At 42.1% G+C, this 22,268-nt stretch overlaps 1 protein-coding gene across 1 annotated transcript; it reads left to right on the top strand.

Annotated features, from left to right (window-relative positions):
- The first annotated feature begins 6,874 nt into the window (after positions 1-6,874).
- RAP2A (RAP2A, member of RAS oncogene family) lies at positions 6,875-19,261 on the top strand. Its single transcript, XM_026668968.2, has 2 exons — positions 6,875-7,470; positions 14,975-19,261. The coding sequence occupies exons 1-2, from the start codon at positions 7,157-7,159 to the stop codon at positions 15,210-15,212; spliced, it is 552 nt and encodes a 183-aa protein (XP_026524753.1). The 5' UTR covers positions 6,875-7,156; the 3' UTR covers positions 15,213-19,261.
- The last annotated feature ends 3,007 nt before the right edge of the window (positions 19,262-22,268 follow it).

Raw genomic sequence — 22,268 nt, 5'->3', positions numbered from 1 at the left:
TCAAGAAATAAATATACTTTGTAGGGTTGCAATAAAGGCCTTGGAAAAGATATTCAGATATCATAATTTGTCTATATCTTTAAAGAAAAGAGTGCTGCAGGAAATGTTTTTCCTTTATTATTCTATGGAAACAAAAGTTGAAGAAGCAGGATTTAAAAAATGCTTTTAACTTTGGTGCTTGAGAAGTGTCTTAAGAATAGTCAAGATACCAAAATAAAGAAACAAATGGACTGTAGAACTAATCAATCGAATATTGAAATATGATGACCTATTTTGGCACAATAGACAAAGCTCTAATTCTCTTGAAAAGTCTCCAGGGTTGGGAAGAAAAGATGAACAGCAGCAATGAATGAATGAATGAATGAATGAATGAATGAATAGCAGATTTGGGTGAACCATTGTAGGACTTGATTAGCTAAATTGGAACAGATCATTTTGAAGGTCTATGCGGTTATTAAGAATTGACACTGACTTGATGGCATGTAATCAGTCCAGCCACCCTGTCACCATTACATTATGCTTTTATTGTGCTTTTTTCCAACAAAACAATAGAAAACTCTGCCATTAATCTTCAGGACTTGTACCACAACATTCATCCGTATAATTGCATGAGTATCCAGAGTTCACAAATGGATATATGAATGAGATATGATCCTGTACAGTAAACGACTGAACTGTTCATTAAGGTGTTTCTTACACACCTTATAAGTAAAAAAGCATTCTCTTCCCCGCCCCCCGCCCCCCATGGCTTCTTAAATACAGGCAGGGATGGGATTCTACCAGTTCGCACCTATTCGCTAGAACCGGTTGTTAACATTCTAAGCAGTTAGGAGAACCAGTTGTTAGAAGAAATTACTGGCCTAATCCTGTAAGAAAGGCAGGAAGGAAACATTCTGCTGTTGCTTACAGAAACTGCCTCTCCGTTAACCCTTATTACATTCTTGGCAGGACTAGACTTCCTGTCAGGAACTTCTCTGGAGTTTTTTTCCCCTCTTGCTGGTATTTTGCTTAAGTGGAGTGACCATTTAAAGTTACAATGGCACTGAAAAAAGTGACTTATGACCATTTTTCACACTTATGACTACTGCAGCATCCCCACAGTCATGAGAGGCCAGGCGAGGAGATGTGTGCCACGATGTGAGTGATATTGAGTTGTCCACGCCCAGCCAATAACTTGACCACCAAGCCACACCCACCAACTAAGCCATGCCCACAGAACCGGTTGTTAAAAAATTTGAATCCCACCCCTGAAAACAAGTAGTTCTCAAATTGTGACCACAATAGAGCCCAAAATTTCTGTTGTTACATGAGACATTTATTAAGTGAATTTTGTCCCATTTTGCAAACTTTCTCACCTCAGTTGTTAAGTGGATCACTGCATTTGATAAGTTAATAACAGTTGTTAAGTGAATCTGGCTTCTCCATTGACTTTGCTTGTCAGAAGTTCACAAAAGGTGACCACATGACCTCGGGACTCAGCAACGGTCATAAATATGAACCAGTTGCCAAGCATCTGAAATTTTGATCACATGATTATGGGGATGCTGCAAAGGTCGTAACTCTGAAAAATGGTCATGTCACTTATGCCGTTGTAACTTTCAGTGCCATTGTAACTTTGGTCACTAAATGAATGGTTGTAAGTCGAGCACTACCTATATAATTTCATTGGAATCTAACTATACATTTGGTAAATAATTGTATAGTAAGAGATAAAGACCTCAGAAATATCCTGCAAGATTTGCCTAGTTCTATTTCTCAAGTCCCACTGTAAGCAACTGCATGCATTTGGAAAACATCAGGCAAGGACTGGAAGCGAAGATACAACCAGAAATTCAACCCCTGCTGCTTCTGAACCAGGTGTCAGAATTAGGAGCCACTGAAACCTTTTTATTTCTTTTAAATTTTTTAACTGCTTGCTAACCCCCAAGAGCACTTATCTTCTTATCCCACAACAGCTACATTGGCTCAAGAGATTTTGATGAAGGGTTTTGTCAGAATCTTTGAAAATTCAAGTATGCAATGCCTATTGGTTGGCACCTTCTAAAAGTGTGGAAGAACTCACCATGTAGAAGCCATGTTACTTTTCAGCAAGGCTCATTCTTCTACATTTGCTTGCCTTCTTTTTGATAGTACCTTCAACCATTTTCCATGAACAGTTGTGAAATTAACTGACTTGCAGCTTTTCTTCTATAATTCCTTGATCTCTTTTTAAAATGGAGGTGAAAATAGCTACCGTATGTTATGCGGCGTATAACACGCACTTTTCCCCCCTGAAAATAGGGGGCAAATGATGTATGCGTGTTATACGCCGATATAATGTTAAGCCAGCGGAGGCCGGGCGGTGCGGCGGAGGCCGGGCGGTGCGAGCGGAGGCCGGGCGGTGCGAGCGGAGGGCAAGCGGAGGCCGGGCGGTGCGGCGGAGGGCAAGCGGAGGCCGGGCGGTGCGGCGGAGGCCGGTCGGTGCGAGCGGAGGGCAAGCGGAGGCCGGGCGGTGCGAGCGGAGGGCAAGCGGAGGCCGGGCGGTGCGAGCGGAGGCCGGGCGGTGCGAGCAGAGGGCAAGCGGGAGGCCGGGCGGTGCGGCGGAGGCAGCGGAGGCCGGGCGGTGCGAGCGGAGGCCGGGCGGTGCGGCGGAGGGCAAGCGGAGGCCGGGCGGTGCGGCGGAGGGCAAGCGGAGGCCAGGCGGTGCGGCGGAGGCCGGGCGGTGCGAGGAGGAGGGCAGGAGGCCGGGCGGTGCGGCGGAGGCCGGGCGATGCGAGCAGAGGGCAAGCGGAGGCCGGGCGGTGCGGCGGAGGCCGGGCGGTGTTTTTATTTAGAAATTTAAATTTTTTTCCTGAAATTTCCCTCTTAAAATGAAGATGCGTGTTATACGCCTGTGCGTGTTATACGCCGATAAATACGGTATTTTCTAATTGTCACAAACGGGTGCTAATGCTAAAGATAAGTTGCATGTTATGAGAAAGTCAGTAATTTCATATTTAACTTTGTTAAGGATTTTTTGAGTGTACACTATTTTAATCCAGATATTTTATTTTCCTAGTTCATATGTCTTTCATGTCTCGTTACTTCTATTTGTCTTGGTTCTTCTGATCCTTTTTCAAAATCTACTTCAAGTCTAATCATCTGATCTATATTTTGGCAATAAAGATGAAAGCAAAGAATTCATTCATTTTCTCTGCTGTTCACCTAGCTTTCTTTGGAATACCTTTAATGGTTCCATCATGCAGAGTTGGCAGTGATAATAATCATAATAAAAGCAGTGCTGAACTTTAACAATGCAAGCTCAGTTCAAACCAGGAATAATTAACAAAGATGGTTAATATAGGTTTTCCAGAGGCTCTTCTGGAGAAAAGTAAACTTTCTTCCAATCCATGTGTTGTAAATTATGTTGTTATCTAGCTGGAAACATGTGAGTTTTCAGAAATAAAAAATGTAAAAGATGTGAATTATAGCACCCAACAATCATGTACTATGAAATCTAACCTTATTGGAAGAATATAACACACTATTTAAATCAACTTGCTGTGCTAATTTTAGCATACTTTTGTTGTAATAGTAGGGTTCATGTTTTGATTCTAACAAAAAAAACAAAACCACCCAACTTTGATTAACCCCCAGTTGATCTTCTTTCAGCACTGCCATCTTCAGCTGTTTCACTGACAGGAACCAGAAGTGTCAAACCAGAATGATCCAGCTGCCCAAGTACGCCTGGCCTAGAAAAGAACATGAAACCACTTTGAGACACGCCTGACATCAAAGTGGTTCCCAAAACATTGAGCTGGGATGCCATTGGACGCTATTAATTTGGTCAAGGGGAGAAAGCCAGGGAAAGGGGAAAACTGTAACCTTTGCACGAGAAGACTCAGATCTGGCCTTGCTTTTGCTGCAACCACTAATCCTTAGTAAAAGAACCTATCACTTGGACTCAAGGGTCTTTCTTTCCTAGGGACCTAGCTGGGGCAGGTCTGACATTCTCTATGTTCTGGCAGTGATAAAATCAAGTTTATTAAAATATCTGCCACAGTGGTGCTCTGTCACCAGACCTCTAGAAGGTGAGGCTACTAATTGGGTTGTAGCACTACACGATGAAGATGCTGAAGAGTTACACAACTTTGAAGCTTCTACGATGGCCCGGAGACAATTGTTTGAGGATCTGCTGGTAGATAAGAGGGCCAAAACCAGGATCAAAACCATCAAGCAAGGAAGGTGTTCTGTTGCAGCCTATGTCCAAGAATTCAGAGGGACAGTCAGCAACTCCTAGGCTGGTCCTAAGAAATATACCACCAGATGGATTTGTACCTGCTGACAAACCATACTCAACAAGTTCTTAATAGTACTACATCTATATCTATAGTAATGCAGTGAAGTAAGCAGTGGGGTACCCCAAGGTTCCGACTTAGGCCCAGTACTCTTCAATAACTTCACAAATGATTTAGATGAGGGAATAGAAGGGAAAATCAATAGTTTTCTCTAGCAATCGGTGCTTGCCTTCTTTTTCAACTCCCCGGTTGATTTTACAGCCCTGGGAAATCTTGGTGCTCTCCCATCCAAGTACAAGTAGTCCTTGACTTACGACCAAAATTTGAGCCCAAAATTTATGTTGCTGAGTGAGAAATTTGTTAAATGAGTTTTGCTCCATTTTACGACTTTTCTTGCCACACTTAATTGAATCACTGTTGTTAAATTAGTAACAAGGTTAAGTGTATGCATTGACTTTGCTTGTCAGAAGTTCACAAAAGGTGATCATATGACCCACCACTCTGCAACCATCATAAAAGTGAGTCAGTTGTCAAGCATCCGAATCTAAATCACATGATCACAGAGATGCTGCAATGATCTTCAGTGTGAAAAACTCAAAAGTCATTTTTCAGTGCCATTGTAACTTTGGCCACTGAATAGAATAGAATAGAATAGAATAGAATAGAATAGAATAGAATAGAATAGAATAGAATAGAATAGAATAGAATAGAATAGAATAGAATTCTTTATTGGCCAAGTGTGATTGGAGGCACAAGGAATTTGTCTTGGTGCAAATGCTCTCAGTGTACATAAAAGAAAAGATACATTCATCAAGAGTCCAGAATCATAAGGTACAACAATAATAGTCATAGGGTACAATAAGCAATTAAATCGTACTAGGAAATAGTCAATAAAAATCGTAAGGATACAAGCAACAAGGTTATAGTCATACAGTCATAAGTGGGAGGAGATAGGTGAAAGGAAGGATGGGAGGATTAATAGTAATAGTAATGCAGACTTAGTAAATAGTTTGACAGTGTTGAGGGAATTATTTGTTTAGCAGAGTGATGGCTTTTGGGGGGAAAAACTCCTTGTGTCTAGTTCTGATATGCAGTGCTCTCTAGCGTTGTTTTGAGGGTAGGAGTTGACAACAGTTTGTGTCCAGGATGTGAGGGGTAAATAATCTATTGTAAGTAGATGGGCAGCCATGTAAATTTGATTAATAAATATAAAGCCCATCTTGCCTAATTTTCCAAAATCAGCTCCGATCAATTACCTGGACCATATGCTGCTATTTAAAATCAGCAACACATTGCTAGAGCCTCCTAAGATAAGCTTTATTGTCATTTTTTTTTACTCTGAGCACACTGGCTCACATTAAAAATGAAAATCTGTTGCCTGATCTCTTAAAGACTACTTAGTACTCGACTTACAACAGTTGATTTAGCAACCGTTCAGTTACAACAGCACTGAAAAATGTGACTTATAACCGTTTTTCACACTTACATCCGTTGCAGCATCCCCATGGTTGCATGATCAAAATTCAGATGCTTGACAAGTGGTTCGTTTTTATGACCGTTGTCGTGTCCAGGATCACGTGATCCACTTTGGCGACCTTCTGACAAGCCAAATCAACGGGGAATCCAGATTCACTTAACCATCGTGCGACTAACTTAACAAATGCAATGATTCACTTAACTCTGGCAAGAGAAGCCGTAAAATGGGGGCTTATGTTTCATTTCACAACATAAATTTTGGGCTCCATTGTGGTCGTAACTCAAGGACTACCTGTATTCCACAAAGGTTTGACCATAACATTGATGGCTCCAAACCAACTCCAGGCAAGGGTTTGAGGGGTGCTTGCAGCTGCATGATTAAATCAAATTGATTTAATCAATAACATTAGTGGTAGCCCCGTGGTTAGAGCCCGGTGCTGCAGGCTACTTCTGCTGACTGCCTGCAGTTCGAATCTCCTCAGGCTCAAGGTTTGACTCAACCTTCCGCCCCTCCGAGGTCAGTAAAAGGAGGAACCAGACTGTTCGGGGCAATAGGCTGATTCTGTAAACCGCTTAGAGAGGACTAAGTGCTATTGTTATTGGGGGAAGGCCCCACTTTAAAGAAAGCTTCCTATTTCCCCCCAGGGAGTCGGAACAAGAGTCTCTCCCATTCCCATTTTAACATTTTAGTAACCAGGCGCAAAGAGAGAATCCCAAAAGATTCTTTTATTGTCCCGTCCCGCTCCCGCGCGTCCGGCAGTAGGAGCAAGCAGCCCCCGCCGCCGGCTGGTTAACCCTCTCGCCCGTGAGGGGAATGCCCTTCTCGACAGGAGGCCTTTTGAAACGACGGGCCTCGAAACTTGCCCCGGCCTACGGGGGAAGAAAAAGGCGGGTCTCTTGTTTCCTAGGTTACAAGGAGAAAGAGCGGCGGAGAGGCTGAGGGGGTGGGGGGAGAAGAGAGAGAGAGAGAGAGAGAGAAAAGGAAGGAAGGAAGGAAAGGAGAGCGTGTCGCTCAGCTTCTCCGGCAGCGCCCATTGGCGAAGACGAATCCCTTCCAACCACGTGACGGAACGCCCAGCTTCGATCCGATTGGTAGTTCCCTCGGTTACGGGCCATGAGGGGGCGGGATGTTCCGCCTCCTGGCAGCCCCAGCAGCAACAGTAGTGCCGCCACTGCCACCGCCGCGTTCGCTGGAAGGTCCCTGGAAGGCGGCTCCGGCCATCGGCGAGCATCGTCTTGAGGCGGCGGCGGCGGCGGGTCGGAGCGCTCCCCTTCCTTGGGATTCCCTCGCCGTTTAAAGCCATGGCGGCGGCGGCGGTGGCGGCAGATGCGGTGGCGGCGGCGGCGGTGGCGGCGGCGGCAGCCGGGTGACGCCCGAGGCGGCGGATGAGCGGCGGCCGACCGAGTCCTGGCGTGGGAAGAGGATGCGGGAGTACAAGGTGGTGGTGCTGGGCTCGGGCGGGGTGGGCAAATCGGCGCTCACCGTGCAGTTCGTGACGGGCACGTTCATCGAGAAGTACGACCCCACCATCGAAGACTTCTACCGCAAGGAGATCGAGGTGGACGCCTCGCCGTCGGTGCTGGAGATCCTCGACACAGCCGGCACCGAGCAGTTCGCCTCCATGCGGGATCTCTACATCAAGAACGGGCAGGGCTTCATCTTGGTCTACAGCCTGGTCAACCAGCAGAGCTTCCAGGACATCCGCCCCATGCGCGACCAGATCATCCGTGTCAAGAGGTGACGGGGGGGGGCTGGAGCGGGGGGGAGAGAGGATGGGGGAGAGATTCAGGACCCCCCCCATCGCCTTTAACCCAGAGAGATCCCAGCTTCTTTCCCTCTTTCATACTCCCACCCAAATCCCTCCTTCCTTTGGGATCCTGGTGGCCGGGCGATTTCCCAGAAGCCTTGCCTGCTTTGCAGAAAGCTTGGCCCCACCTGAATTATATATATTATACATACATACATATATGTATATACATACGTGCACACACATACACGCAGGCACACTTGAAGCTCAGTTTCCCAGAAGCAGCCTTGTTTGCTTTGCAGAAAGCTGAATTACACAAACACACACACACACACACACCACTTGCAGCTCTGTTTCCCAGAAGCCTTATTTGCTTTGCAGAAAGCGTGGACCCAAGCTGAATTATATATATTATACATACATACATACATACATACATACATACATACATACATACATACACACACACACACACACACACACACACACACACACACACACACTTGAAGCTCAGTTTCCCAGAAGCAGCCTTGTTTGCTTTGCAGAAAGCTGAATTATACAAACACACACACACACCACTTGCAGCTCTGTTTCCCAGAAGCCTTGCTTGCTTTGCAGCAAGCATGGACCCATCATCCTTCCCTGCTTCTGATGGAGCTGCTTTCTGCAACTCCCATCTGCTTTTACTTACACACACATACACACACTTGCAGCTCAGTTTCCCAGAAGCCTTACTTGCTTTGCAGAAAGCTGAATTACACAAACACACACACACACACACACAACACTTGCAGCTCAGTTTTCCAGAAGCCTTGCTTGCTTTGCAGAAAGCGTGGACCCATCATCCTTCCCTGCTCCTGACGCGCGCGCACGCACACACACACAAACAAACATATTTGCAGCTCAGTTGCTCAGTTCCTCTTATTCCTCCAGTATATCCAAATGTCCTGCCTGGGCAAATGCCTCTGTGATGTAAGGCCCATTGATTCAGCCTCCTTCTGACTCATGCCTGCTTTCATCCATCTCTGCCTGCAGCTCTTCTTGTTTGAAATGCTGCAGAGAGACTGGCCAATAGCCTCTTGCAGAGATCTGCACCTCGGAATCGCTATTGTCTAATCCATATCCGTGTTACCCAAATGTGCTGCCATTCACATTGAGTAAATCGATCTTGTCATTCTTTTTTATCTTATGGTTATTCATCCTCGGAGCTCCTTGCATCCAGTTCTCTCTGTCCTCTCTGCCCTTGTGTGTATTTAATTCTTTTTACACACACACAGAGCTTTCGGTTCCTCCTTCCATCTACTTCCGGTGCTGTGTATGGCGTCTCCATCAGTCTACATGACTCCTGCAACGTGTGTGTGTGTGTACACGCGCGTATGTATGTATGTATTTATGTTGCCTGGCATTACATTCACCCACACATGTTGTTTCTCAACACCTCTTTCAGGTTGTTTTGACATATGTATTTTAAACAATCTGAATTTTTCTGCTGCATAGATCTTGACATCTGTACAGCACTCTTCTTCCTGTGTTGTCGTGTGTTCACATTGATGTGTGCATAGATGAACGATTTAGCTTCGCATTAAACCAGTTGTTTTGCATTTCTCATTTTCTACAGCTGAATACCATTTTAAAAGTTGTAAAACTGAATCAAGCATCAAAACTGCTGTTGATTTCGGAACAAATGATTTAATGGGGTACTGGAGTCCTCACTGTGTTGAACCTGAAATTTTGGTCATGAATCGTGGTGCTTTAGCAGGTCATTCATTACGTGACTGGAGCTGACTTTATGACATTTTTTGTGGTAGCCATTAAGCGAATGCTGTATTATTAAGAATATCCATTTTAGCCAATGTGCGTTATTTGCTGAAAATAGGCAAAAAAAGTAAAAAAAATCACAGTCATATAACTGCAGTTCATTGCAAACAGCTTTAAACGTGAGTCAGTTGCCAAGCATCCAAAAAGCTGTGTGCGTGTTTGGCCATGGCCATGAAATGGTATTAGTAGCTTTTGTCCATTGTAACTTTGAAACAACCAGTGATAACTTGAGACTATCTCTATCATTTTGAACAAATATTTGTCCAGTTTCTTCTTGAAAATGCCAATGATAGAGCACCCACAATTTCTGGAGGTAATCAATGGAACAGCTTACTTCCAGAAATTGTGGGGGGTTTCATCACGGAGGTTTTCAAGAAGAGACTGGAGAGCCATTTGTCCAGAATGATATAGGGCAGTGGTGCCTAACCTTTTTGGGCTCCTGTGCCAAAAATTGTACGTTGCAAAAATTACATGCCAACACCCAGAATGCAATGCGCACCCCCCTTCCCCACGTCCCCTGCTCATGCATGCGCAATCCCCAGTCCCACCCCCTTAACCTGCACTGCACCTCACAGCTGATTTTTCAGTTGGTTTGAGGTCTTTTTCGGCCCCCCAGAGGCTTGGAAAAAGCCTCTGCAAGGCTTTTCAGGATGAATTATAGGCCTGTTTTGTCTCTTCTGGTATTAAAGGAAGTGATGAAACGGGCCTATAATTCAGCCTGAAATGCCTTGCAGAAGCTTTTTCCAAGCCTCTGGGAGGCCGAAAAAGGCCTCAAACCAACTGAAAAAAAATCAGCTATGAGGTGCACCATGCGCATGCGCAGTGAGGTAAGTTTGCCTGCAGCTTGTGTGCCAGCACAAATGGCTCTGCATGGCATGCGTGCCATAAATTCACCATCACAGATATAGGGCAGTGGTAGTTAACCTTTTCAGCACCAAGTGTCAAAATGGGAGTGCACCCACCAGAAACCAGAAGAGCAGCTCCCTGACACGCATATGGGAGAGCACCGGAAACCGGAAGCTTACCTTCCCGGCACACGTGTGTGTGCCAGCCGCCTAGTCGTCCAGTTTCTAATATGCATGCGCACGTGAAGACCAGCTGGACGGCGTGCATATGCTCTCCAGGAAGCTGTTCAGTTTCCAGTGCTTCCGCACACGCAAGACCAACTGGCCAGCGCACATGCGTGCACTGGAACCCAGAAGAGCAACGGGTGACTGCAGGCATGCATGAAGAGATTGCTCTGCGTGCCACTTTTGGCATGGCATAGGTTATAGGGTCTTCTGCTTGAGCAAGGCGTTGGACTACAAGACCTTCAAGGTTTCTTCCAACTCTGTTCTCTATTCCATGTTCTCTATAAAGGGTTTGTCTGGCAGAGTACTAAAAATGGCATTGCAATCTACTTTTTCAGGCTGCAAAGTCTTCTGCTTCTGTTTGCTTGCAACATATAAAATATTACTTCTGAGTGCAACTAGGAAGGGGAAAATCTGTGTTACTGTGTTTTGGAAAAGTTTTCAGTTTTTATTTTTTTTCTAGTGAAATGATATTCAGGCCTTTGAGCCTTAGGGAAGAATGGTGAGATAACATTAAATGATGTCCTTCTTGTTGGTTATTATCAATATTTTGATGAAGCTTCTTGGATGAGAAGCGAAATGTCTTCCTCAAAGAAAAAACACAGTCTAGTTGTGTTTTGAAAAAGCACCTTGGAGACAACACTGGCCTGGATGACTGAGAATCTGCAAGGTACAGGCTCCTTCATTGAAAACCCACTATAAAACCTGGCTTTATAACTTATACTATAAAGATAAGAACCAAGGTTAAATTCTGTGATAAAAAGATAGGGAAGACCCAACATTGCATAATTTCAATGTTTATCTCTTAAGGAATGCAAAACTGGTAAAAGTACTCTCACTTATCCAAACTTACGTATCCTAGGACAGGGGTCTCCCAACCTGTGGGCTGCGGCCCACTACTTGGCCACGCCATATTTCCAGCCAGGTTGCATGAGCGGTGGGCTGGCATGCGCATGCAGCCCGACTCACATGGGCGGATGCTGTTCACAACCCCCGTCATGCGAGCGAAGGGTGCCAGTGCTCGCAGCCCTGCTCCCACAAGCAGCAGGCGCTGGCACTCACAGCTCCACCCATGTGACCACCACTCACATAAATGAAGCTCTGTCTGCATGCATACCTGCCCCTCGCACAAAACCATAAGTTTAAATGAGTGCTTGGAATATACATTTGTTAACTTAAGATATAATCAGTTTTATAACAAGTATCTTTGGAAAGGACATTTCAGGAAAATTTAGAGGTTTTAGTTTTTATGATGAATTTCACTGCTGGTTAATTTATGTTTGAATTTGAATTGCAAATTTTATGCCATTATTAAGTATAGGCAGGTGGGATCTTGCTGAAAGGCCTAGGGCTGTGATGGCGAGCCTATGGCATGCGTGCCACAGGTGGCACGCAGAGCCATTTGTGAGGCATGCGAGCTGCAGGCAAACTTAACTCACTGCGCATGCGTGCGCCTCACAGCTGATTTTCGGCCTCCCAGAGGCTTGAGGAAAGCCTTCGCAGGCCGAAAAATAGGCCTGTTTCATCACTTCCTGTATTTCCGGAAATACCGGAAGTGACAAAATGGGCCCATTTTTCCACCTGCAAAGCCTGCAGAAGCTTTCCTCAAGCCTCTAGGAGGCCGAAAAAGGCCTCAAACAGGCCGAAAATCAGCTGGCAGGCACAGTGCAGGTAAGGGGGTGGTGGTAGGGGGAGGATTGCGCATGCATACACATGGGACGGGGGGGCACACGCATTGTCTTCTGGGTGCTGGCACGTGAGCGCGCATGTGTAAGTGCACACACAATTTTTGGCACAGGAGCCCAAAAAGGTTAGCCACCACTGGTCTAGGAACATATATTGAGCTTGGCATTAATATATAGGACTGGACTTTTTAATTTTATTGATACCGTTTTCATTTTTGTTAGTCATTTTACTAGCAATAACACTCTTTTTTGTTGGAGATAGTTGACCAATTCTATTATCTGGCTTTAGAATATAAGTAGTCCTCGACTTACAACAACAGTTCATTTAGTGACTGTTCAAAATGACAATGGCACTGAAAAAAGTGACTTATGACCATTTTTCACACTTATGACCATTTCAGCATTCTCCCCCCCCCCATAGTCACATGATCACAAGTCAAGGACTACTATATAATTGCCCTGCTAATGATGGTATCCCCCCAACAGTGACACTTAAGAATAACTAGAAATTGCAACATAAGATTCTGCCCTGCTGCCTGAAAGTACATTATTCTTTTTCTTCTTTCTTTTTTTAAGTAATACTGGTAGACCTCGACTTACGACCACAATTTATTTATTTATTTATTTATTTGATTTGCCAATTGTTTACAAGATAATAAGTATAAGAGTATACATAGTTGTGAATACATGAAATGGGTACATATATGAAAAATAAAAGAATAAGAGAAACAATAGGACAGGGACGGTAGGCACGTTGGAGCCCAGAATTTATGTTGCTAAGCGAGAAATTTGTTAAGGGAGTTCTGACCCATTTTACAACTTTCCTTGCTACATTTGTTAAGTGGATCACTGCAGTTGTTACATTAATAACCTGGTTGTTAAGTGAATCTGGCTTTTCCCCATTGACTTGGCTGGGCAGAAGGTCGCAAAAGATGATCACATGACTCGTGCAACCATCATAAATATGAACCAGTTGCCAAGCATCTGAATGTTGATCACATGATTCAAGGGATGCTACAAAGGTTCTCGTTTCATAAACGTTCACCCCCATTTCAAGGTCTTATTTTTATAAAATTACAGGGACAGAGATCATGAATCTTTAAAAAAAAAAATCCCAATGCAAAATTAACTTTTAAACAAATGAAAGTTTAGAAGAGGTCTATGTTGAGTAAGTTTCCGGAATGCCAATCCACCACAGTTCCCACATTGTGCAAATCCTCTTTATTAAGAAGAGAAGTCCTCCTGCCTGAGAAGTTTCAGTACAGCCAAATCTCCCGGGAATGTAATTTAGCTATTTTTAATTTGTCAGCTGTCTCATATTTATTTTCTGCATTTTACTTAACATTTGCAAAAAAAGGAAATAATGTGGTGGGTGTATGTTCCATATGCCCTATGCTGAAAGTATCATACGAGAAAACATAAATATTATGTTAGCTAGTAAAAGAATAACACTGCATGCACTCATTTTACATTTTGGGAACATAGAACAATTTAATAAGCTTATTATACTAAGCATCAATGTTAAACTGATACGGTAGTGTCATAGCTGATAATCAAAATATTTTAGCTTTGATAATTGGTTTTCTAAAGAGCTTCAGAGGGAATTAAAATCAATTCTTAATCAGATTTTAGAAAAAACAAGATTAAATGGTCCCAGAACTATTGATTTTATGTTGTACCTTTAAGAGGTCAAAAGATCATGTGGCACGCAGAGCCATTTGTGCCGGCTACGTGACCTGCAGGCAAACTTACGTCACTACGCATACGTGTGCCTCACAGCTGATTTTTTTGGGGATGGTTTGAGGCCTTTTTCGGCCTCCCAGAGGCTTGAAAAAAGCCTCTGCAGGCTTTGCAGACCGAATAATAGGCCCGTTTCATCACTTCCTGTAATACTGTAATATCGGAAGTGACAAAACAGGCCTATTATTCGGCCTGCAGAGGCTTTTTTCAAGCCTCTGGGAAGCCGAAAATCAGCTGTGAGGTGCAGTGCAGGTAAGGGGACGGGGTGGTGGTGGTTTGCGTGTGCATGCGTAGGGGGTGTGTGGGGGATGGGCATTGCCTTCTGGGTACTGGCACACAAGTGCGTGTGTGCATACAATTTTTAGCATAGGAGCCCAAAAAGATTAGCCACCATTGTCATCTATGGTATGTTCTCCTCTTCCCCTTTTACTTTTTCACAGTTCTGTGCGGTTGTTTAGGCTCCCTCAAGGAGCTTCATGATTGAGTGAGTCTTAAATCAAATTTGGTATCACAGCGCAAAGAGTGAAGGTTAAGAAGATTTCTGTTGTTTTTTTTCAAAATATTATACAATATGCATTTGAACGTTTTATCTAATTTGAGTTAAGCAGAATCAGAATTATTTAACCTTGAAATGTTATTATATACCACTGTGCTGTTTCATATATGGTAGGTGGGATTGGACATATATTTTTCTCTCAACGTGCATAAGTTTATCCAGGATATGCAAAAAATCTTTAGGTTCTTGACAATCTAGAGTTAGCAGGGTATAATCAGTCACATAATGTGGGGGATACTGTAGGAGGAAGGCTGTATTAATCTGTGGTAGCAAAACATTAGGAATACCCTGGTAGCATTTTTTTTCCAACAACATGTTTTATTAAAAGGCATAAGCTTTTGTGAGCTGCAGCCTTTTAATAACATTTGATAGGTAGAAAAGTTGCTACCAGCCCTTCCTGGTCATGGAGAAGAATGCAACTCATACAAAAAGTATTGACATTTTGTTTTTCTAGTTTGGTTGACATCTATGTAATCCAACACAGGACAGGTAACAGTATCAGAAGTTACTAGAAGACCTCCAAGGTCCCTTCCAACTCTGTTATTCTGTTCCATTCCATTCCATTCTATTCTCTTTGCAAAGATGCCCAAAGGCTTCAACCTTATTTGTTTACCTCTAATTGCAGATATGAAAAGGTACCTGTAATCTTGGTTGGAAATAAAGTGGACTTGGAGAACGAGAGAGAAGTTTCATCCAGTGAAGGCAGAGCTCTGGCTGAAGAATGGGGTTGTCCTTTTATGGAGACATCTGCTAAAAGCAAAACCATGGTGGATGAGCTCTTTGCAGAGATTGTCAGACAAATGAACTACGCCTCTCAACCCGATAAAGATGACCCATGCTGTTCTGCATGTAATATACAATAGCATTCCAAGGATGGAATTGGACCTCATTTGCTGTATTTGGGTAAGGTGACAGAATAGACTATTTCACGCTGTGATTTAAAGTTGGTCAAAAATTCAAAGTGGAGTAGCACTGACCCTCCAAGTGAACATCGATCGATTGAATAAAATAATAATAATTGAGAAGCTTTATTTGCCTGCAGCACACCTTCTGCATGTTCTACTCTCTGGCTTAGCCAACAGATTACAGGGTGAGCACAATCCGTGCACATTGGCTTGTCAGGTAACAGCTACTGCTTTAAATTAAGAAAAGTTTTCGGTGAAAAGGAGCGCACCAGCAAAGACCTTTTGCACTCTGCCTATTCTGTACTGATAAGTGAAGATTTAACAAAAGGTATCTACTTATTGAATTTCAGGACTTTTATCACTTGTGGCCAAGTCAGTCAAATATGCTAATTTTATTTTTTGACGCAAGTGTTGATAAATTTATTGGCAAACTAATATATAATTCTGTTGTTTCCTTTACATTCATTCTTTTCTGTGATCCCATAATGCAAAAAGGAAAAATGCTCCATCAGTACTTGAACGGAAAGAGAGAAGCTCTGGGGGGAAAAAATCAACAGCTTGTAAAGAGAACACCGAAACATTAGAATATGCTAAATATTCTGCATTGTTGCTCAGAAAATGGTGGATTGCTTCAGCTGCTGTTCAGTCAAGATACCAAACCAGCCCTTGCTTTACCGAGCAGGAAATGCATCAATCTCTTTGCTGATCCAGGAAGAAGCAACCATGATGGGGTAAAAAAGAATTGTTTGGCCTTACTAATGAGGAACATTGCTAGCACATTAACAAGTACCACCTTGTAAGGAAAATGAAGCCATGTTGTATTCAGACGTTCCTTTTTGCAGAAACCTCACAGGGGCTGTAAAAGCATCCTATATTTTTTAGTTTAAGGATACCAGTTTATTTTTTTGCCTTTTAAGGGCTGTGTCTTGGATGTGATATACTAATTGAGCTATGGAATTTAATTTTGCCAATTTATCTCTTTACTGTTGGCGATTCTGGTTAACTGTGTAGAATTACTTTGTCTCAGAAGGTGAATACAAAATATTTTAATTCCATGTGGGAATGAGAAAAAAAGGATTTGTGTCTTCAATTGCCTAATATGCTAGTCAGGTGCTGCCATTAAAGTGATCCTGTTGCCCTGGTTATTGCTGTGACAAATAGTGAGTGAAAGCATTGTTTTAAAATGGTGGCTCAGCCTCTAATTTTAATTTAAATAGCAGTGAAATACTTAAAATTTGCATGACTTAACAGCACCAATTATATCTATTATGTCTTACAATCGAGGAAGTTTCCAATCAGAAAGTCAGAAGATTGAAATGGTGGAATGATAATGGACCTTGATGGATAAATTGGTCTTTAAAATACAGTATCACCGAGCCTATGGTCCAAATACTATCCTGAAAGATTGGGTTCTCAATCTTGTGAAGTAGTTCTGTAATTTCTTGTGTAGATGCGAGGAAAGGAATGTATGTTCTGTGTATGGGTGTGAGTGTGTTGGCGAGTGCAACTTTTTACAAATGCTGTAATGAACTTGAGTTCTGAGATTTTGCCTTGATCAGCAGAAAAACAAACTGCAATCTAAAGGGTATCAAAAGCAAATGAATTTTTAAAAGCCTTTTTTAAAAAAAACACTTGGCCACTTTATACCTTACACAGTAAGAACACATTTAATGTAGATTAGATCAATTTCTAACAATAATGATGGATGATTATTGGTTGTACTTGCCTTTGTTCTTGAATTATTTCTCCCTCATAATCAAGAAAGCAAAGAGTTGTCATTTAAACAGGAGGTCCTGTATTAGAAATGTAATTCCTTCCTAAACCTCATGCTCCGCTTTAAGAATTTCTGAACCTTAATGCAGCTTTTATTGGGCACCTCCATGTGTTAAGGTAAAAATTATGAATTACCATCTTTAAATTCTTCTAGAAGAAACATCAGAAAATAATTTCACTGATCAAATAAAAGTGGAATAAGCAGGTATAGAAGAGTGTTGAGTGCATCTTATACTGATTGATTCCAAAAAGAAATCCTGCATTGCATGTCAGATTATTTGATGTAAAAAGAACGAGGAGCATAAATGGCAGTTCTTTTATTTTTGTCAAGGCGTCATTTTAATAGGAAGCTTTGGGAGAAAAAAAAAAACCCCACAACTAGTTCGTAGTGCATAATCTTCACTTACAGACTAAACAATATACTTTCATACAAAAGTAGGTGATATGCTAATTCCAAGAAACAATTTAGATTCTGTCACTGAGTAATAGAGTATATTTGACCAAATTGATAGAAATCAGCAGTTATGCAGATGCCCTCTCTCCCATGTTGTGTGTGTGTAGACCAGGGGTAATCAACCTTTTTATACCTACCCCCCATTTTTGTACCTCTGTTAGTAGTAAAATTTTCTCTAACCGCCCACCGGTTCCACAGTAATGGTGATTTATAAAGTAGGGGACAAATCCCCTACCGCCCACCATGAAAGCTGGAACGTCCACTAGTGGGCGGTAGGGACTAGGTTGACTACCACTGGTGTAGACCCACAGAGTTAGTGGCAGCTGAAAGGGATCCCTAGTGCCAATGCAAGAAGTGTGTTTTCCTTTTGTCAATCCGTACCCTTCCCCATTTGTAACCGTGGGCAACTTTTGTCATTTTCTGGCCATTGCTACGTTTCTAAAGATGATCTTGCCAATGGCTGTCCCAGAGCACAGATTTTAAAAACAAGATCAAAAGAGGCATATTTAATCTTGGCCACAAGGTCATTCTAACACCATATATGCCACTCTTCAAGCATACAGAAAGTAGCTTCCGTATGTATTGGTGACATTTCCCCATTCATCTGGTCAGCAATATTACATACCTTGGCACTGCTTGTTGAGAATAACTACCTGTATTGCATCCTAAGCAGATCCAGTAGACATAATTTGGGAAGGAGGCTAACATGCCTTAAAACATTACCAGTTCATCCAAAGACCCGGTATTCTTTGCGTAGATCTTTGTATTTTTCTGCAGCGATTAGTTCCTCTTTTCCTTTCAAACTGGTTAAACAACGCCAACTTCTGTTCAGAATGTTTCTGTAAGATGATTCAGCACACATGGACATATTGATAGCGGTTTCTGTGGACTTCCTCATCTGGTGATACCAACAATAAATACAGGGGGAGTCCTCGGTTTATGACTGTAATTGAGCCCACGTTTTTTGTTGCTTAAGCGAGACGTTAAGTGCATTTTGCCTTGGTTTAAAACTTTTCTTGCCACCGTTGTTAAGTGAATCATTGCAGTTGTTAAATTAATAACCCAGCTGTTCAATGAATCTGGCTTCCCCGTTGACTTTGCTTGTCAGAGAAGATGTTCACATGATATGGGGTGACCCTGCAACTGTCATTAAATATGAATCAGTTGGCAAGCATCCAAATCTTGGTCATTTGGGCATGAGGATGCTGTAATGGTCATAAGTGTGAAAAATGGTCCTAAGTCACTTTTTTTTTCAGTGATGTAACTTCGAATAGTCACTAAATGAACTGTCGTAAGTTGAGGACTACATGTACCGTATATCCCTTTATTTAAAAATTGGCATATTTTTTTTTGTCAGCAAACATGCTAGTATTTTCTGTGTCTTATATGCCGCTTAAAGGTTTAGGGTGAGGCGACACATGGTCTTCAATACAACTGAAGTAACTCCACAATAAAGCAAATTTGGCAACTTCAGGATTTTATTGTGAACTTTTCCTTTCTGAGTTTTTGATCAGGTTTTAAAAAGGGATTGCAGTGTGTTTTTGCAAATTTAACCATTGACAATTTGTGATTTCTAGAGTTGAAATAAGCATCTTTAACAATTGACTGTGGACCTCTGTTACAACTGATAAATGGAAAAAAAAATATTACATTTTATAAGTTATCAGTTGTTTAAATCGAACTATTTCAAAATAAAACAAATTGTACATAGAACTCAATGCAAACTCAGCAGTTGTATCTGGAGTTAAATTATTTTAACAAATAAATTTATTTAATGAAATGCCTGTTGGATTGTCTTCTTGTCTTCCTTTTTGAGAATAAAGCAAAAAAAACCAACTACATTCTTCACATATTCCAAATTCAAATCTCCTTTGTTAGAATGTCTCTTTAAAAGGGAACATGTTTGTCATACATATTGTTGGTGAAGAAAGTTTGCCCTAATATCGATTCATTATTGCATTATCATGACAATAGTGCTAAAATCCGTCATTGTATGAATTACAGGTGGCAGTAAGTACTGTACTAGATAATTTTAGTTCTTAAATAATGCGAGTGCTCTGATGCCAAAGACTGCTGTGGGAACTGTATATTCCCCAGCTAAGGCTGCAAAGATTGACAAATGTAGCTAATTGTATGCAGCCATCAGCTGGTCTTACATTTGATAACTGACTCCATTCATTCATTCAGTCAACTTTGGCCCAAGTCCCTTTGGAAGGCTCTAAGTAGCTTTGCTTTCTTGTATTGATGTGTGTGTTGAAAACAAAAGTAGCTGTTTCGAGCACTAGAGACCAAATTTTCTTGTTTGTCCTCTCCCTCCCTCTTCACAAAAAAAAAAAATTTACATCTCTATGAAGTTTTCAATAGTGCTGGTCTTTTAAACCCCCTTTTTTTTCGTGTAGCAAATATTAAAGATGACCAAAAAAGAAGAAGAAAATAAATGAGTTGCTTAAACTTTACAGAATAAATGGCCAATTACACAATGAGTTCAACTTTTTCTTTCTTTTAGGCAATATAGAAGAATCCTAAAATTGAAGCACAGGTGTGTAAAAAGTTCCCATTTCTGTATTTGTATTTGTATACCTTGTTCCTTAGTTAAAAGTATAAGGATGGTACTGAAATATATGAACCAGATAGTGCCTATTCTCAGGCTTATATCTAACATGCATATTGGTGTTGGGGGACGGACGGACGACACCAAGCTTTAAGAACAGATTAACAGATTAAACACTTAACCACTGTACAACCATTGTCTGCAATGACTACCGTGATCGCCAAAATGCCAATATAACAAAAATTTTACCAAGTAGAAAATAAATGATACCCACACCAAGGATTTTGGGAAAAGGCACTCAGAAACAAGCACATTACATTATGCTGTAATTTTGGGTAAAGAGCCAGGTCTTCAGAGCTCTTCAAAATAACAGCAGAGTGGGGCCATCCGGATCTTGTGGGGTGGGGGCAGAATACCTCTTTCCAGAGGGCAGACACTGATAACAAGAAGGAAAACTTGGGGGGGTATCCTGAGATACGATCCCGTTGAAGGAATCTAAAGCATACCTGTTAGGATATGTGCAGAGTAACCCTTGTATAAAAAGAATATGCAAAGGGAACCGGTTTATGAGATCAGTTATGAATAAATGTACAGCCACACAGAGTTAAACAAGTGGTATTAATGTTTACTTGACGAAACTCCACCAAGACTCCAAGATCCCTCATAATCACTGCTAAAAGACTGGTTTCACCCAGTCTTTTATTTAAGTATTAAATGCACAAAATAATAAACAACTTTTTGGTATATATCTTTTTAGGTAATTAACGCAAAGAAGTGACATTGAGTTGGCCACACCCACACAGTCACGTGACCACCTAGCCACGCCCAGCCAGCCAGTCATTAGGGCAGAGAGCCCCTTGCTAAAAAATGTGAAGCCCACCCCTGCCTGTGTCCCAGGGACAGGATGAAAAGAGAGGAGGTGGACCTGGAGAGTATATTAGAAGATATCCCAAGCTGTTGCATTATTGTTACAGTTATTGTTACTGCAAAATCAAGTTCTATAGCTCCTTTTTGCTCACAGCTCACAAAAGCTAGTCTCTTTTAAGAAACTATTAAGGGCCCACCCTTGGATTTCTGACTACCATAGACTTAACACAACTTTCCCACAGTTTGGTAACAGGTACTCATTAACTTACAACTGTTGTGGTTCACCAGCAGCCTGTGCAGACAGCAGCGGAATCGGACAGTGGGGAAGAACGGGGACCAGTCCGGGAGTCTGGAATGGACTCGGACGAGGATCCTGCGTCCGATGCAGAGATAGGGCCAGGACCATCTGGGAGTGGTATGCTGACTCTGGAGCCTCCAGAGTCTGGCAGCAGCGAGGCAGAGGAACAAGGTGATCCTGTTCCCAGTGTGCATGTGCGTAGAGCTGCTAAAAGGCAAGAGTAGCTGAGACAAAAGGGGCAACTTAGGAGTAAGGCTTGGAGGTGATTGCCCCTCCCCTAAGGTATAAAAGAGGTGCAAAGGTAGAGAAACCTTTGCAGGAAGAAAGTCGTCGTCTCTGAAGCTCTGTGTGGACTTTGTACTTCGGTTGGGTTTTTTTTTACAGTTAATTTGGCATTTTACTTGCAGCAATTCAAAGGAGATAAAGGTGGGTGCTTATCTCGAGGACTCATTACAGGCTGGGAATGAAAATAATTCCCAGCAGTTGAAATAAAACAAGGGTTGTTTAGATTAAGCATGTACTTAATTATGGTCCCAGGAAGCCTTGGTCTGAACAACAACCATTCGTTTAGTGACTTGTCAAAGTTACAACGGGATTGAAAAAAATGACTTAACGAGTTTGCAGCTTCCCCGTGGTCACCTAATTAAAATTCAGACACTTGGCAACTAGTTCATATTTTCTGATGGTTGCAGTGTCCTGGGGTCATGTGATCCCCTATTGCGACCTTCTGACAAGGTCGCAAATCTTATTTCTTTTACCATTCACAGCAGGATAGCCTGAATGGGGTAAGTAATTTTCAGAAATACCTGAGCAGTTGCAAAGTACCTTCTTGCCTCTCTAAATCCTGCCTAGGATTTCCTTCAATAAGCGTTACATTTCTTGCTCAGACCAGTACTTTATTTTAAATATGTACCGGTAGATAAACACCATTTGGTACAGCAGCCTATAACAGAAAGAACTGACTGTATTTTTCTTTACTGCAAGGGGAGATTTATTTTTGGTTGAGAGAAATCATTATTCTTCCATAGCAACCAAAATGGGATGTAACACCAGAAGTTGGTCTGATAAAAA

The sequence above is a fragment of the Notechis scutatus genome, chromosome 5 (assembly GCF_049901735.1).
Source record: "Notechis scutatus isolate UNSWTSFEM ecotype Mainland chromosome 5, rNotScu1.2, whole genome shotgun sequence".
Taxonomy (NCBI): domain Eukaryota; kingdom Metazoa; phylum Chordata; class Lepidosauria; order Squamata; family Elapidae; genus Notechis; species Notechis scutatus.
Note: the sequence above shows the minus strand (reverse complement) of the source record. Positions and strands in the feature narration are given on the sequence as shown.